Below are 17,751 nucleotides of genomic sequence, written 5' to 3'. Positions count from 1 at the left end.
AAATAAAGATGAAAAGAAATGAAGTGGAGTCCAGCTCTGAGGTGAGTGGCTGTGTCATAGGATTCTAATTAACCGAAAGAGAGTGTCAGTCAGCTCAGCTCAGCTGAATCCCTTTTCCCAATTCCCACCAGTTAAATTTTTTTAAATTTTATTTTCTGGCTTTGTTTCGGCGTAAATTCTCACCCAAAGGCCAAAACCGCCAGCTTTAGGGCGAGGGCCCCTATGCATTAAGTTTCTAAAATCTCGCCGACACTGAAACTTAGAGATCTAATTAAAGCACAAATCTAAGTTAGTTGCCTTCTTTTACGAGGAATAATTTTTCCTTTTTTTTTTTGGCATTGATTTGGAAATAGCTTTGACCAGCTGTCCACGCTCCCACTCACGTGCCTCACAATTCACATAATCCCAAATCTGAAGCTTAAACATGTTTTTTTGTATTCGTAGTTTAGTAATTGAGGTTGACGGTGGCCGACAGATCGTAACATATAGTTGTTGGAGACGGTGGGAGGTTTTGGTAACCAACTTGTTTGAAGTGCAATCATTGAAATTTTCATTAATGGCTAATGTTTTTATTATTATTTTTTTAATCTTTCCTCGTCGCCGACATCATTGGCTGTTACCGGACCGCCGGGCTTCCCGCCGTTTATTCAAGAATTTCAAAATCAACCTAGTTTTCAGAAGTCCTCGATGTTTATTGTGCCTTTTGGTCAGTGACAAAACAAGCATAATTATATTCCTCTTTTTCAGTTTTCAAATATGCACTTATTACCAAATTTGAAGATTGTTATATTGGTAAATCTAGCTACTAATTATTAGTTGAATCTAATATATATATATTTATATTTTTTTTAACGTACAGAATCTAAAATATTATTAATTAATTATTAATATCAATATTTTAAAATTTGTAGAGTAATTATTTTATAATATTGTATTTTACATGTTTCGATTTTAACAAGAAAAAAAAATTAGTTTATAGCATGAAATTCTATATTTATCAAAAATTTTTTAGTTTTAAAATATATTTATGCATTTTAAGATTTTAGATTAAAATTTTCAAATAAAACATAATAATACTATTTTCAGGATTTACAATCACATCATCTAAAAATAAATTTAAAAAACAAATATTTCAAACAAACAATCATTTAATCAGTTTGATTAAGTGAATTTATAAATAGAATCCAAATTACATACCAAATATTACAATTTTATTATTATCTTCTCTTTTCGAATCACACGCTAAACTCAACACACTTGGGTGAGAGTAGTTAATGTTATTTCGGTAAAGCCTTTACTTGAAAAATATTTTTGAGTGGTATAATTATTTCAAAGTATTTAACATCTGTAAAGGAGAATCCATATGTCACCATCATGTTTGACAAATTTTTGCACAATATTTCCATTTGCTATTCGATATTGACGATAGAAAAACTAAAATTTAAGGACTAATAAATGCATATAGATAGGAAATTATATGCTAAAATACAAAAGTACTAAATATTCCCATCTTTTTAAAAGTTTGATGACACTGCTTTTCACCTTTATAGACGCTTCAAAAATATTTTTGAGCAATTTGAACAAAAAACTGTTAATACTTTGTGTAGGAAGTTAACGTGGTCGAATCTAAATTGACATGTGTTTTAATTTTTACAATAAAATCTTCTTTATTGTCTACTTAATTTTCTCCTAATTACATTTTGGAAAGCTATTTGTCTCTTCTACATTTTCTCTCTTTTTAGAGTTATTAAAAAAGAAAAAGACTACACTAACTATCACGTTAGGGTAAATTATGTCACAAACTTTTCAATCAAAATATTAATAGGTTTTTGTTGGAAATGTATTTTTGAAATTTTAAAATAGTATGACAAGTTCTAGATTTTTTGTTTTTTTCTCTTTTTCAATTGAGCCGAAATTGTACTACGTTTGGACACAGCTTGAAGCGGGAATGAAATTGAATGGGAATGTTAATGGATCCGTAAGGCCCATTTATGCAATCGGGTCATGGGCTGTAAAAGGGTCTGCAGAGGAAGTTCAGCCCGTTGACTAATATTAGATGGGCCAGTGCACAAATTCTTTTGGGCTTTTCATATTTACGGAGGTGCGTTTTGCAAAATGTTTTGTCAAATTTTAAATTTTGCAGTAATGTCTTAGTCTACTTCCCATTACAACATCCATCTCATAGCATAAAAACTACTCTTCTATTAATCGTCAAGATGGGTAGGGTAAAGTGTGACGTAAGAAGATAGAGTATAAAAGATAGAATAAATAATCCGTATCCTAGAAGGCAAATAAATAAAGTTAAGCGTAAAAGTGAGATGTTATGTATAAGGATAGTCAAAATTTAAAATTTGTTCTGATAATCATATTCTCTTTCTAAAATCTAAAGATACTAAAACATTAATCAGAACAATAAAATTTCTGAAGACTACAATAAAATTATTTTCTTCAATAAAAAGAGAGAGGGAAAAAAAAAGGAAGAGGCACAGCACGGCTATCATGAACGAATGGAATGATGAGAAAGGACAGCACGAGAAGTTTCCGAGTAGTTGCCTCTGGCCCTGTATATGCGTATGCGCGCAAGCCATCTCTCTGTTTTTTTTGGGGAAAAAACATTTTTAAATTAGGAAGGTTCACGTGATAAGCACGTGGAGTTCCCAGCTTGATTGTTTTCTTCTTCTTTTTTTTTTTTTCTTTACAATTAATTAATAGCCTATTATTTCTATATAACGAAATTAAAACAAATTAAAAACCTGTTTACAGTGGGGAAAAAAATGGGAGAAATGATTCGGCAATTGCTGACTCATCTCTACGCCTACACGTGGACGGTGGAGATGGAATGGCGTGATGACATCGCAGCGAGATGTTCCTTGTTTCTGTCTGACGCTTGTCCGTACTGCCATTTTTAAAAGCTAGATCGGGTCCGCGGCGTCCGTTCCCTCACGTTTTAGTTTCAATCTGCAGTGGTGCCGGCGCCGGTGAAGCAGCAGCGTCAAAAATGGTGAAGGATCGCAAATTTGGAGTGGCTCTCGATTTCTCCAACAGCAGCAAAAATGCTCTGCGATGGGCCATCGATAACTTGGCCGACAAAGGCGACACTCTCTTCGTCATCTACGTAAACCCCAACTCGCTCGATGAATCTGCCCATCAGCTCTGGGCTGAATCCGGCTCTCGTTCGTCATCCCTTTTCTTTTTTCTTTCTCTGATTTCACAGATTTTTGTAAATCCTGTAAATCTGATCCGATTGGGTTTCTGCAGCTCTGATTCCGTTGTCCGAATTCCGAGAGCCGGATGTACTGAGGAAATACGATGTCAAAATCGACATCGAAGCCCTAGATATTCTCGATACTGGCGCTAGACAGAAAGAGGTACTGATTTTGATCAGCCCTTGATTTTAATCACAGTGGTGCGGTGAGGCTAATTTTGAAATTAAACTGTGATTTTAGATTAATGTTGTGGCGAAGCTGTACTGGGGAGATGCGAGGGAGAAGATTATCGATGCGATCGAAGATCTGAAGCTGGAATCTCTGGTAATGGGAAGCAGAGGACTGAGTACCATCCGAAGGTTTGTCTTCTTTCCTGTTCTACAACGAATCATTTGAAGTTTTTGGGAACTGAAAAATTTTCCGTTTGGTTGATCGTAAAACAGGATTCTGCTTGGGAGTGTCAGCAATTACGTGATTACTCATGCTCCTTGTCCTGTGACAGTCGTCAAGGAAGCAAACTTTCAGAGTCATTAAGGCGAGAAATCGGTGAATGGGGCTTTGTTTGATCGTGTTACTTAAACTATCTTTATGCTTAAACTTATGAAGTTTTAGAAAATGGTGTTTAATTTGTGTCCTTGTTGAACCTTGATAATTTCCCTGTTTTCAGGCAATAAAATATATAAGAGTTTGTATTTCATCTTCGTCTTGAAAATAAGTTGAAACCACCGCAGGGATTGTGGCTCAAGTAATTGTAGATTAGCAGATTTGATCGGAATTAGAACAATAGTAATTAATTAGTTTACTAGAAATATTATATTTAGTTTATCTTGACTAATTGGATAATGGGTGAATATTATATTTAAGAACTGTCCCCCCCATGTGCTCTGTTGTTTCAGGACTGCCTTCTCATTGTTGTTTATTTTCTGAAATATTAGTATATAGAAATAGCCTGATCTAAAACTTCTTGGTTAAGTATAAGCGGCCTATTTTGAAAATACATATTTTTAGTTCACATACCTTAATTGCAGCTAATTTTTTAAGAATAATTAATTGAAGATAAATATCTTTTTAATAATTGTATGGTAATCTTAAATTTTCATGCCTCTTAAACTGCAGCTATTGGAACTAATTTTAGAAAATGATCTTACAACAGTAATTTGTCAAATATTTCCCTAAAAAAAAAGGTTGTCAAATAGTCTCTTTCAAATTTGTTCTCTCTTTTGGAGTTTGATTCGTAGAGCTAAGTTAATTGGTGATTAATTTTTTTTTTTTTAGAAAATTATTTAAAATATTTGATTTAGGTAAAATTGTCAATAATCGATGTTTTCAATTCAGTCGGCTCCTTTGGGGATTTTAACAGAAATCCTGTGGGAGGGAAAAGAGGGAATCCAAGCTTTCGAATTAGGAGATGATGAAATTACACGACTCGCCCTCTTATCCGTTCAAATGTGTTGTCCGATTTGACAGGCTATATTGTCAAAATTCGACTTAACTTTTTTAATATTTTATTTAATCACTTTATTCTTTATGTTTTTCTAATGTTACGTGTTTGAGACTATCTAAGAAAACTACTCTCATGGATGAGTTTTTTTTTTTCTTTTTCAAAGTTGATGAGTGACTTTTTGTTTTTGGTCATTGCATCATTGCATTTTTTGAAAAATATTTCAAGTAGGAGAAATTTAGAGTTTGATAGTTGTTCAACTATTTATCTTTATGTTGATAGCTCTACAATTTTTATCTATAATTCTAAAAAGAGTATGCGATTTCGAGAAGGCTTACATTTTCAATAATTAAGCTGAATATTTATAATATCTAGAGATAGGTTTCTCATTGTGAATTTTTCTTTTCAACTAATAAAAAATTAAATGCAGCTTAGAAGACTAAATTATATGTTTCTGTTTGTTCATTGAAAATATATTTACACACACAACATGGAACCTCTAAAGAATTGAAACCACGGTCCGCGCCAACAAATTAAACAGGACAATAAACCTAACTAAATTGACAAAAGTGGGACAATGAATTTGATACAACTATTTTTTTTAATCATTTGAAAATTGTAATCTTATCTTCAAATTGACCAAATTAATTGGATTTAATTTTTCTCAAAATCTTCTTAGACCAAAGTTGGTCTTATGTTGTTTTAAGCACCCACCTAAATGAACTTAAATAGCATATAAATAACCCTATGCTTTTTATAATAAAAAAAATTAGTGACCAAGATCATATGTTTGAGCTGTTTGAGGCACATATTTTCAACTAAAATGTAAGACATCAACTAAAAAACAATAATAACAATAATGATAATGGTGTTTTAAATAATTTTGAAAATAGAAATAAAAAGCTAATTTTATGGATAATTGGCAACAGAATGCACAAACTTTTCCTTTCGTGTGAAGCGAGCCTCAAAATCAGTCACCATTACCAAACCACCACAACCAATGGGAGGCATTTAAGAAGGCACATTTGCTTGCAGTTCTTGGCTCCAACCAACCAGCCACGGCCTAATGATGAAAACAGAGTAAATTGTACCAGAATTTGTATTATATTTAATGATCATTTGATGATCCGTCACTCGTAAGATTACATCTAATCACATTTCTTAAGTCATTCAGATCCTAAAGTAAAGCAACCGTAAAAGAACAAAAACAACAACAAAATGTTACCATAAATCCCCATTCAATTTTGTTGTTTTTCACCCATCAGTTCAAATTCCGGGACCAGAAAGCAACATTTTGCGGCCATTAATGCAGAAATAGGCTCTTCATGTGTTTGAGCAAGTTTCAGTAATCATTTCTTCCTCCTCTTCACGCTATATATGAAACTCACCATGCTTTTTCCAACACCCTCCAATTTCTGGGTTGGTTAAAAACCCAATGGACGTAAATTTCGCCCACCAAGAACAAGAGAGAGTGCCAATTCGATTTCGAAACCACTCGCTCAAGCTTTGTCTTCCTAATTTGGTGAACCACGATTGTTCGAACCCATTCTCCATTTTGCGCCGCTGGGTTTGGAAATCTGCTCGAAAGGTGTTCCCAAGCGGGTTCTGCTGCAGAGGGCTCGAATACAAGGGAATGGTGGTGAATAACTCCACGTTTTGTTCTTCCCCAGCGTTTCTGGAAGAAGTTGCGATGGAGATTCGGGTTGAGGACAAAGAAGGGAAGGAAGAGAAATGTGATATGTTTGGTAATGCCCATAAGGTGTTTGATGAAAAGCGTGGGGATGGGGAAAGCGCTTCTAGTTCTAGTTCTGATTTGTTGACATCTGAGGCAACGGGGAGTCATGATGAAGAGTCATCTTCATCAACTTTAATGGGCTGGCCTCTTAATCAGACGGTTGGTGAAGAGGGTGGCGGTGATAAACTCCATTTTGACGACAGGGAGCTGGAGAGAGAAGCATCATCAGTGTCAGGTATAGGCTGGTACTATTTTTATAACACAAGATGATTCTGGTGATTGGTGAATCTGATGTTGTGATAGTTTTGTGTTGTGGATTTTGGGGTTTCAGAGATGGAGATAATGGAGAGGTTTTCAAAGCTGCTGCTGGGTGAAGACATGTCAGGCTGTGGAAATGGAGTCTCTACTGCTTTGGCTATTTCTAATGCCATTACCAATCTTTGCGGTATGTCAATTATTTGTCTTTCCATGGAATCTCTTGGGCTCAAAAAAGATATATATATATAAAAAAACGACAACAAAAGATGGTAACACTAAATAATAGATTATTGTTCTTTTGTTTAGGCCCAACTTGGACCCAAATACTACTAGCAAGTAGCACTAGCGATAATAGAAATATATATTTATAAGAAAAATTTATGTTCTTATTAATATATGTTTTTTTTTGGGCTAAGGAGTTGTAACATATCAACTATAGATAATAATTAATTGGTAATAATTTTTTATTTAACATAGATACACTAATCATCAAAATCAATTTATACCGGTAGATTTTGCATACTTCTGTTAATTGTGATTCCGAGCCTAGTTTTGTATATTGTACATCTCTTTATATATTTTCAAACCTTCGTAAACTTATTTATTTTTGTAATTATAATCTTTGTTGTTTGAGAGAAGTTAACAAATAATTTATCTTTAAAATTTTAAGTTAAATTATTTGTTAACCTTCAATGAATATGCATGTGGTTTATACCTGGTATAGAATTTTAACTTCATTACAAAAATTCAATATAGATAAATTCCAAAAATGCAAGGTGTTTCATTTCTATTATCGAATTTTTATCGAATACTAAAACATGTAGTATTAGAATTCCAAAAAAGGTGGAAATTTGATCGTACAAAGTTGTGATGGTGGGATTGTTGAACTTTCAGCCACTCTGTTTGGGCAATTATGGAGATTAGAACCGTTGGCTGCAGAGAGAAAAGGCATGTGGCGAAGGGAGATGGAATGGTTACTGTGTGTTAGCAATCACATCGTCGAGCTGATTCCCGTTTGGCAGACATTCCCAGATGGAAGCAAACTTGAGGTTCAATTCAAAATATCCAAATATCTTTTTACCAAATTCCTCTCTCTACAACTTTTCTTTATCTTCTTTCTTTTGGCTGATCAGATAATGACTTGCCGGCCCCGTTCAGATCTTTACGCCAACCTCCCAGCCCTCCGTAAATTAGACCACATGCTGCTCGTAAGTTTATTTCTCAACCCCACCTTAAAAAACCTTTAAAAACCCAGTCTTTGAACACGATTATGATGAAAAGATTGGTGTCATTTTGCAGGATATATTGGACAGTTTTGTTGATTCGGAGTTCTGGTACGTTGATCAAGGGATTCTCGCCGCAGAGGCCGATGGGTCCTCTTTCCGTAAGCTTCTGGAGCGCCAAGAAGACAAGTGGTGGCTTCCGGTCCCTCGAGTCCCCAGTGGAGGCCTTTCTGAAGCTTCGAGAAGGCAGCTGCAGCACAAGCGCGACTGCACCAACCAAATTCTCAAAGCCGCCATGGCTATCAACTCTGTTACTCTGGCTGACATGGATGTCCCTGATTCTTATCTTGAGGCCCTTCCAAAGGTAAGAAAAATAGTAACTTTTTGCAGTTCTTAATAAGAGATTATATTTATCGTAATTTATTCGCTTAAGTTTTTTGTGTTCCACGGTGATTTAACATAATTAAGAGAGCCCACTGATATGACTGATATGTAATTAGTTACAGAGCTGGTATTAGTTAAAGAGTAGGTGGAATCTGTTATTCAAGTTGTTAGCTATCACTTTGTAAGTCTGTACACTACTTCCCTTCTATATAAAGGGAATACTGTAACCTTGATGATTCAAGATATCAAATATGAATTCGTGCTCATCCTACTCTTACCTTCTTATCATAGTCTGATAAACATGTTAATAGCGACATTCTAGGTTTGAATTTCTTTAATCTCATACCTTGGTTTTTAGTCTAGTGTTAGTTAGGCCTATAAAAAAATTAGAGGCTTGGTGCAAAACTTCAAATCACTGCAGCTACCTACCGAAGAAGTCATATCAAACAATTAACATTCACAGTCATTTGTCCGGTCTTGTGTTAATTTTCAAGCCGACAAATGAGAGGAGTAATAAAAATATGAATTAAAAAGTTAAATTTATGGTACTTGTACTTTGGTTATTGGTGATTTAACATGAACCTAGTTTTTCTGTTTAAACTTTGTTTCAGAATGGAAGAGCGAGCTTGGGAGAAGGGATTTACAGGCACATATCGTCAGATGAATTTTCCCCTGTTTGCTTACTGGAATGTCTAGACATGTCCTCGGAGCACCAAGCCATAGAGATAGCCAACCGAGTTGAGGCCGCTATGTATGCATGGCGCAAAGGAATGGGCTCAAAACCAACCAATAATTCATTGCGTTCGAGCGCAAAGTCGTCGTGGGAAATGCTGAAGGAGCTGGTGATTGATGCAGACAAAAGCGAGCTGTTTGCAGAAAGAGCAGAATCTGTACTATACTGCCTCAAGCAACAGTTCCCAAATCTCCCTCAAACAAACCTTGACATGAGCAAAATCCAGCACAACAAGGTCTCTCTCTCTCTTAGCATTCCAATAATTTCCCACTTCTAGTTTCAACACACATGATTTGGATTTGGTTGCTCTGTTTAGGATGTGGGCAAGGCTATTTTGGAGAGCTACTCGAGAGTGTTGGAGAGCTTGGCGTTTAACATCGTAGCCCGTATTGACGATCTGCTTTATGTGGATGATTTGGCGAAGCATTCAGATGAAATTCCAAGGATTTCCCAATTGGGAATCGTTGCTCATAATACCAGTAATCGGATCCAATTCTCGGTGCCATTTTCCAGCTCCCCTTATACCACAACATTTACAAAGCCCAGCTTCTCGCCGATTCCGATCATCAGCCAAACTCCGCATCGTGGTATTGGCGTAAACAATGAGTCAATAGACAATGTAGCGTCCATGAAGGGATGTGGTAATTTCATTGAAAAGTTGGATTTAGTAGCTGAAATAGCTGAAGATGAAGGATCAGAAAGATCTAAATTTGGCAAAACCCAAGATTTTAGTAAATGCGGAGACAGCATAATGAACTGACCATACATGGTTCCCCGATAAGATTAAATCTCTAAGTTTGGTCGTCGGAGTTACAGGTACAAATTAATCTTTAATTGTATACAAAGGTCAAAGGGAAGCTATATTTTTCCCTTGTGTAAATTTGTCTCGTGTGGCCTGGAGTGGAAGAACTTAAGAGGCTGTATATTTCGTATATTATGAATTTACATGTTTAATCAACAAGTCGTTGTAGTATAGTGGTAAGTATTCCCGCCTGTCACGCGGGTGACCCGGGTTCGATCCCCGGCAACGGCGTATTTGTACAATTTTTAATTAAAATTTCAATTTCATAGCTCTATATAAATATTCAATTCCATTGCTTAAACATCAAGTCGTTGTAGTATAGTGGTGAGTATTCCCGCCTGTCACGCGGATGATCCGGGTTCGATCCCCGGCAACGGCGTAATTAAATAGTTTTTAATATAATTTTAGTTTCATGGCTGCACGTACGTCTTATAATAAAAATGAATTTTTTTATCACACACAGTCTTGTAACATTATGGTAACTTTTATCGCCTAACATGCATGTGATCCTGCGTTTGATCCCTAGCCGTACTTTTCTGTATTATTTAATTCTAACTCTCTTCATTTTACCTTCATGGTCGAGAAGCGCGTGTTCAATTTACCCAGTTTTTAAAAATTCAAAATACGGTAAAAAAATAATTTCGACAATTTATTATTTACCAACATTTTTAAAAATTATTCAACGTGTAAACAACCCAGATTTGATAGAACATTGAGAGCCTAGCAATAGGGCACGCAGATTCTTAATTAATTGTAGATTTCAGTGGGAGATCTAGAGTAGAAAATATGGAAAAGCAGAGAAAGTATTGAAAAGGATAGCAAGAATTTTTGCCAACCCCCACTTGTGCTGATCAAAGTTGAAATTTGATAGCCAGGAAAAACACATTTTCACCATTTTAAGAAACATCTAAGAATCATTCCTCGGATAATTAAGGTGATAAAAGATAAGCAGCATACGAGGCTAAGGATATATAATATTCGCAAGCAGTTCCAGATTCCCCCGTCTCCATATCCATTTCTCCATACCAAATACAGAAGCATATTATATATGTACATACTTTAAACATTACTTAACTTAATAATTCATGCTGGTTCTGTGTTGGAAGATGTAACGATAAGATGTCCTAGATATTAGAGGTTCTTATGTACCTGCGAAAAAGCATATGGAGCAGGGATTAAGGATCAATATAGCTAAGTTTCATTTTGAGCATATATATATCTGCTGTTAAGCAGAAGAGCGCTGCAAAATTAGTTTAAAGGGTTTGATGGAAAGGGGAACAGCCATGGAAATGAAAAACCTTGATGGGGGATGATGCCATGACCGGCAGGTGAGATTCTCAGTAGTAGAGAGAGCCTGCATTTTTCGAAAATAAAAATGTAAGTGAATCTTCGGACTCTGCAGCGAAAGAATTTTAGTTGTGACATTTCATCAAACACCTCATCTGCATCACGTACCTTTCCACCAGTTTCCTCTGGAAGCACCACCCGAATCATCATCATCTTCTTCCCCATCTTTCTTAATCTGAAAAAGTCCCAATGCAAATTAATAGATTCTTCAGAACAAAAGAGTGGGGTTTGCGGAAAATAATGCCACAATACTCACGGAAGAGTTCAATCCAGTTGCAGGGTTTTGGGTATTGTGGGGGTGGGGATACACATCCTGACCACCATAGTAGATTGAAGAACTAAGATGACATGGGTGTGCAATTTGTTCCTGATTAAACGAACTCGCTTCTCTGCTTGATGTGTTCTGGCTCTTCGTTTCCTTACTCTTGGAGTTTGATTCTGCAGAGACAACAGGCTCCCAATAACTTATCACTTCCATTTTACTAGCAAAAAATTAGATACGAACAGAGTAACGCAACGAACCAGTCTTGGGGTGCCATGGAATTTCTTCTCTTTTCCCATCGACTTCGGAGCGCTGAGAAAAAGACAAGGAATCAGGCAAACCCCCAAATTTGACTTAAAAGGCCACCGCCCAATAGGAGACTTTTTTGCGAGGGAGAATTTAAATCCTCTATTAGAAAATTTAAACGGATGATTTTTTTTTTCGAGAATATGTCAATTACTGTCAAACTAAATTCACACTCATGTTCCTAATTATTAATATTAATAGTGCAAATAAATCATTATTGTATTGATATAAGTAACATCTTGTGATCCTAAAGTAAAATAATAGTATTAAATAGACAATACCATGCGTATACCATTTTTAATAATATAAAAAGAGATTCATAATCTTGATAACTATTTTTTTCGATTTGAGCTCGAATAAGAAGTGGGGTGAAATTGAACTCTCTAAAAAAAAAAAATAATAATAATAATATAAAGTTGTTGGAGAAAGGAAAGAAAAGTAGAGGCATACTTGGAGTAAAGAGGCGAAAATGTGATTGGAAGAATGGCCAATTGGTTTGTTGTCGGACATTTTGTTGGCCGCCCAACCTAAGGTATAGCCTATACAACAATCGCACCCACCAATTTATACAACCAAATTTCACCCTTCACTTTCACTTTTGTTCCTAACAAGAATATTATTATTAACAGCGTGTTATATTTGTTGTTTTAGTTTGTTCCAATATAATTCCAATCCAGCTGACATACAAATACTTCTTCATCTGATGCTGTGATGATCATATGATTACAAAAAAAAATAAAATAAAATAAAAACTACTCTCCAACTAACTTAATTCTACCAAATTCTTGTTGTTTTAATTACCACTCAAATTTTAGAAAATGTTTGTGTTTGGTTGATTATCATTATATATTATTTTTTACAATAAGAGAGAAGGGTGAGAAAATGGAATCAAACCCATTAGAGAATTTGTTATTTTTTTTTTTGTATTGAGATTAGACTTTCAATTTTGAATTTCTCTTTTCCCTGTTATTTTTTCTGCGTTTTGTTTTTCCATCTATTATAAATGGAGATAGATGGATCATTTGGTAGATGGACACAAATAGAGAGTCGTGAAAAATTCTTCAAGAAAGGAGAGTTTGAAGAGCTAAATACTTGTGTAGTGATTCGTGAGATTTTTTGTGTGAGAAGAGATAAATCATTGCATAGGACTTGTAAACTCTTAGAAATTCTCCCCGGTATTTTTTTTGGGTTTGTAAAGTGTGCAACCAAAGTCCTACCTTGGTTAGAGAAAAAAGTAATATCCATGGTATATAAATAAAGACAATTATCTCCATTAATTTGAGACTTTTTGGATAGGATTATCCCAAAAATGAATTAGATAATTATTGGTTTGTTGTATTATTTCTCTAATAGAGAGAGAACGCGTAGAAAAAGAGACCAACAAATAAAAAGCTTTCAAATTTTTAACGGTGAAGTTAAATTTTTTACTAATAAGAAAGAGGAACATTGAGAGAGGGGAAAAATACTTATTATAACATAAAATTTGATAGCTCTTCATTTTTTTTCTAATAAAAAATATCTTCTTTCTGCAATTCTCTGCATCTACCTATCAAAATTTTAATGGTGGTGGGGAAGAGAGATTTTTAATTAATTTATATATTTTTCTTAAGTTAATAGCTAACGAATTTGTGGTGATGGGGTAGAAGAGGATTTCTTAATTATGGGTCAATTTTGAATTTTCAAAGAGAGAGACAGCAGCACGTGAAGAGAAGGAATCCTTGTAACTGGATGGTATGAAATTCTTGTTGCTATCAAATTTTGAGAAGTATTCATCTTTACAAGTAAAGAGAGATGGAGAAAAACAGATGTTATCTTTTCTTTCTATGTTTTGAAAAACTAAAAATTTGTTAAATTTTTATTTGCCGAACAAAGATGAATAATATTTAGATGTTTATTAGTCAGCACTTTTCAAACTTTTACTAATAAGAAATATGAGCTTACGGAGAGAGAACAAAATACTTACAACCCTTCAAAATTCAACAACTTGTCATTATTTTCTTCTTATAAACATATGAAAGTGCTTTTATACCCTTTAAGAATTGTGTTTGAAAATATTGAAAATAATAAATACAACTCTATTTCTTTGATCATCAACAAAATACATCGTCCTTAATTATATATCAATTATGAATTTTCGGAGAGAGAAGCAGCGCGTGGAAGAAGGAATCCTTATAACTACCATGGCAGAAGAGATGAGAACTTATTAGTGTCACATAGAACTAGAGAGTCTGCACTAATTCTGAAAAACAAAAGCCATTGGTTTATTACTCAGAGAACCTTTTCTTTTTATTAGCAAGTTTTTGGTTGCATGAAGAGTAGCAGAATCTGTCATTGACATCGACAATCCCAACCCCAAACATGGAATAATGGAATCTCTCTCTCTCTCTCTTGTCGCCTTATCCTTTTATCCTGTCGGACCTCTAACGAAACTCATTTTCTCATGGACTATACCATATCCTCTTCATTATTATTCCATTCTATAACGTGTTGGGATGGAAAATGTTCTTATACATGCTCCGATACTCCCTTCGTTCACACCACAATTTGATTATTTAACGTTGATGGACCTTACATCATATTTATCATTTTTAAATGAGGCTGATATGAAACACAATAAATAACAACCGTAGTATTATATATCAGAGAAAGGATGAAAATGGTACGGGGAAACCAAATTTTAGAATTGTATTGATTACACAAGTGTACAAGTGTTTGTTGAAGATCACTCACAACTCACAATCACATGCCATGTTTCTCTTTTTAAAACGCATCACCAAAACCCCATTTCCCATTCTATTCCTCATATCATACTCATCCAATTGCTTGATGCCCATTATATTATTTTTCCAATTTCCCCTTAATTGGAATTTCATTGCTTCTCTCATCTCTACAAAAAGAATTGGGTCATCTTTAATTTTTCGTGGGGATGCAAATTGAAAGCAAACTTTAAAATTCTTAATGTTTTTTTTTCTTTTTTAATTTATTGAGGGGCCTTTCTTTTTAGCTGAACTAAGGAATATAATTACATGACGGCTGTGGCTATGGCTTGGCATCATCGGTTGTCAGTTTTCAACGGGACAAATTAAGCCAAGCATCGCGACAACCGCACCCCAATTCCCACCTGTCTTTGTTCATAGTATTCTCATCATTATTCATAGTATTTTTTTCCCTTTTAATTTTCTTCCCAACGTATTTTTGTGTTTTTTATTTCCGTTTAAAGAGATGCTTCAATTTATGGTTAAAAGCAACGGCAGCCTGTTCCTATTGCTAATTCCATAACCCATAGGCTAGAAAATTTGGAAGGACCACTGGGACTGGGACATCCATATTTTATGTGTTCTTTTTTTTTTTTTTTTTGTGGCAATTGCTATAAATGGGAAGGTTGGATATTTTCATTCACGATCACAATACAGCTCACAGTTATTTTCTTGGTAATTTTGTTGAATAGTGTTTTTACTGAACTTGAGTTTTGTTCCATTATTTGAGGATAAATTTTAGTATTATTCCAATGTTAAAAAGAAATAAATTGATTAAAAAATTTTATGAATATCATAATAGAAAGAGCGTTTAAAATGAAGTACTTGAAATGGGATTCTTAGTAGACTTCCAGATCAGAGGTTTGCCAAAGAGAACTTGCAAAAAAAGGTTACATCTTTGCAACTGGCTCTGGCAGTGATCATACCCGATAAACACCATCTGAAAATCAACAGTTGAAAACGTAGGCCGTGATAAGGCCCAAAATACTACAGGGCCACCTTCAGGAAGACGCGTAATGAAGAGGCCCAAATAACTTCCTGGAGAAAACGAAGTGGCCCATGAATTTGGGCTAGGAAGTTGGAAGTCGTCTGAAATTGGGTTCTTTTCCCTTGGCCCATTGGAGAAGCCGATTATCCAAACAGCCCCCTCGCTTGTGAAAATTTTCAATACTGCCCCTAATTCAAATATATAGCCGACAATTTAAGTCACCAGTTGGGTATTCCCATAATATATATATATATATTTTGACTCTTCAAACTTTTTTTTACGACACGTAGGTTGAGGATCGAATTCAAAACTTCTTGATCGAAAATATACGTCAATTACCGTTGAATTATATTCATTTTGACTGATTCTGGAAACGTTGTAGGCAAGTTTACACAACTTTCAATCGAATATAATTCAACAAGACAAAAGAATAATAACTCCTTTGAGAGGTAGGAAGTTTCTCAATTTCTTTCTTTTATCTTATAGAAAATTAATTTTACAAATTTATCCTAGAAGAAATAAAACTATATTCTCTTCCTATACTATACATTCATGGACAAACCAAAGCTAGCTTTTTTTACTTCTGTGGAACAACCTCCATTTTAATTGTTGGTCTCAACTCAAGCTTGTCCACTCCCACAGAGAACTTTCCTCTTTTGTAAAGGAAGCCATTGAAAAGCAAGGAAGGAGACCTATCCCCTGCAGCTTTAGCAAACAGGACTTTTTTTTTTTCCTTCACGTGAAACCACAGTGCGAATGGATGAATATGATATAGAGTTGTACTTGTAGAATCTCCAAACCAAACACATATTCACGAGTGGCTTATCTCTTAAGAGTTTTATTAACCATTATGTATTATTCTATGATAAAATAGTATGGTTTGTTAAACATGCCAATTAAACAATAGTCTCGTATTAGTTTAGAATTAAAAAAAGAACATTTACATATTTCACTGATCTAAAATTTGATTAGAAGTATCTAAAACTTAAAATTCACATTACTATATACATCCGTGTCGAGTCTTCTTTACTCATTTAAATTAAAGAAATGAAAGGTAAGCTTTAGGATTTTTCAGAAAAACGTGTATGGATAAGCTTCCTTTGAAAAACTTTTCTCAAAAGAACATTTTGAAGCACATGTACATTACAACTTGGAATTAAAACTTTCAATTTGTAGGCGTTTGATTATTAGCAATTTGGGAGTGCAAGCTGTGAGGAACTTGGAGAATAATATATGAATATATATATATATATATATCATAATATTAAAAATACAAAATCTAGAGGAAAGAAAACTTTTTTCGATTCGTTTAGTTTTTACCAACGTCAATATTTATAAATTTTCGATTCCTCAAATTCACATTAAATTGGAGAAATAAAAGAAGAGAAGAAAAAAATGAGAAGAAAGTTCATGTGATGTCATACTACATGATGCTGTTATATGAAGATATGGTTAACCATCAGTACAAACCACGAATTAGTTCCATTGTTAGCGTTTTAAATTCTAAGAGTTATATGTTTGGAAGTAAATTTAGGAGTGCTGGTAGGCTCAGTGGATTAGTGTGGTTTTAGGGAGAATTTGAATGATAATAATTTAATTAATTAGTAGGCTAGTGACCGGTTATTATTCTCCTTATAAATATCTATAAACAATTCTCTTTCTAATGTTTCATACAATATTTCTCGCTTCCATTCTCTCTCTTCAAAAATATTTTTCCTTTTGATTTGAATTCAGTAAGCTTTTGATCAAGTCTAAAGCTTTTTTCTTTCTTTTTTTTTTTCTTTTTTTATGAAAAGATTTGTTGATCTGATAAGATTGAAGTTGATGTTGATGATATTTTTATATATAGGTGGCTAGGCATAATTAATTTTGACACGTGTCCTCATGGCTTCAATAGCATAGAGAGTATTTTAGGCCAATAACAAATTAAGCTCGTGGTTGTATTTGTTCATCAATCCAATCCCAATCCGTTTCCAGTCCACGACATATCCTATCATCTAAAAATATTTAAAGTCACTTTAATTTCTTCAACACCCAAATTTTTCTGCTGTGTCTGCCATTTATTAGATTATGTTAAAGCAAACCCAATTTATTGTCTTTCTTTTTCCTACTCCATTTTTCTTCATGTCTTTTTTAATATTGCCATTATCCTTTATGAATTAATGGCGATGGTGGGTGAGAGATTATTTTATAAATGTTTTCAGGAGAATTATTCATGTGGTTTTGATTCAATTTGAAAAAGGATTTTCGCAGCAAATCGTTTGAGAGACTCCTACTTCCATTATATTCGATCTTAAAATAGATTATTAA

At 34.2% G+C, this 17,751-nt stretch overlaps 3 protein-coding genes and 1 non-coding gene across 5 annotated transcripts; 3 read left to right on the top strand and 1 right to left on the bottom strand.

Annotated features, from left to right (window-relative positions):
* The first annotated feature begins 2,907 nt into the window (after positions 1-2,907).
* Positions 2,908-3,903, top strand: LOC111015049 (Adenine nucleotide alpha hydrolases-like superfamily protein). Its single transcript, XM_022289960.2, has 4 exons — positions 2,908-3,173; positions 3,259-3,368; positions 3,447-3,565; positions 3,650-3,903. The coding sequence occupies exons 1-4, from the start codon at positions 2,999-3,001 to the stop codon at positions 3,738-3,740; spliced, it is 495 nt and encodes a 164-aa protein (XP_022145652.1). The 5' UTR covers positions 2,908-2,998; the 3' UTR covers positions 3,741-3,903.
* Positions 3,904-5,540: 1,637 nt separating this feature from the next.
* LOC111015048 (rop guanine nucleotide exchange factor 7) lies at positions 5,541-9,903 on the top strand. Of its 2 annotated transcripts, XM_022289959.2 has the most exons (7): positions 5,551-6,617; positions 6,714-6,827; positions 7,535-7,689; positions 7,774-7,848; positions 7,940-8,227; positions 8,859-9,215; positions 9,297-9,903. In XM_022289959.2, exons 1-7 carry the CDS (start codon positions 6,083-6,085, stop codon positions 9,738-9,740), a joined length of 1,968 nt encoding a protein of 655 aa, XP_022145651.1. In that variant the 5' UTR covers positions 5,551-6,082; the 3' UTR covers positions 9,741-9,903. The 2 variants fall into 2 exon arrangements, with proteins under 2 accessions (XP_022145650.1, XP_022145651.1); XM_022289958.2 differs by having other exon boundaries at positions 5,541-6,617; positions 7,535-7,848.
* Positions 9,904-9,941: 38 nt separating this feature from the next.
* On the top strand, positions 9,942-10,013 carry TRNAD-GUC (transfer RNA aspartic acid (anticodon GUC)). The gene has a single exon. It is a non-coding gene; the product is annotated as a tRNA-Asp (tRNA).
* Positions 10,014-10,729: 716 nt separating this feature from the next.
* Positions 10,730-13,254, bottom strand: LOC111015084 (uncharacterized). The gene is made up of 6 exons (XM_022289999.2): positions 12,148-13,254; positions 11,652-11,703; positions 11,386-11,567; positions 11,238-11,304; positions 11,081-11,136; positions 10,730-10,931 (listed from the first exon to the last, which is right to left on the bottom strand). The coding sequence occupies exons 1-5, from the start codon at positions 12,205-12,207 to the stop codon at positions 11,120-11,122; spliced, it is 378 nt and encodes a 125-aa protein (XP_022145691.2). The 5' UTR covers positions 12,208-13,254; the 3' UTR covers positions 10,730-10,931; positions 11,081-11,119.
* Positions 13,255-17,751: the final 4,497 nt, after the last annotated feature.

This window comes from Momordica charantia (genome assembly GCF_013281855.1).
Source record: "Momordica charantia cultivar OHB3-1 chromosome 5 unlocalized genomic scaffold, Mcharantia_2.0 BLBB01000005.1, whole genome shotgun sequence".
Taxonomy (NCBI): Eukaryota; Viridiplantae; Streptophyta; class Magnoliopsida; order Cucurbitales; family Cucurbitaceae; genus Momordica; species Momordica charantia.
The sequence above is the reverse complement of the archived record's forward strand: the minus strand, read 5'-3'. Positions and strand labels throughout refer to the sequence as shown.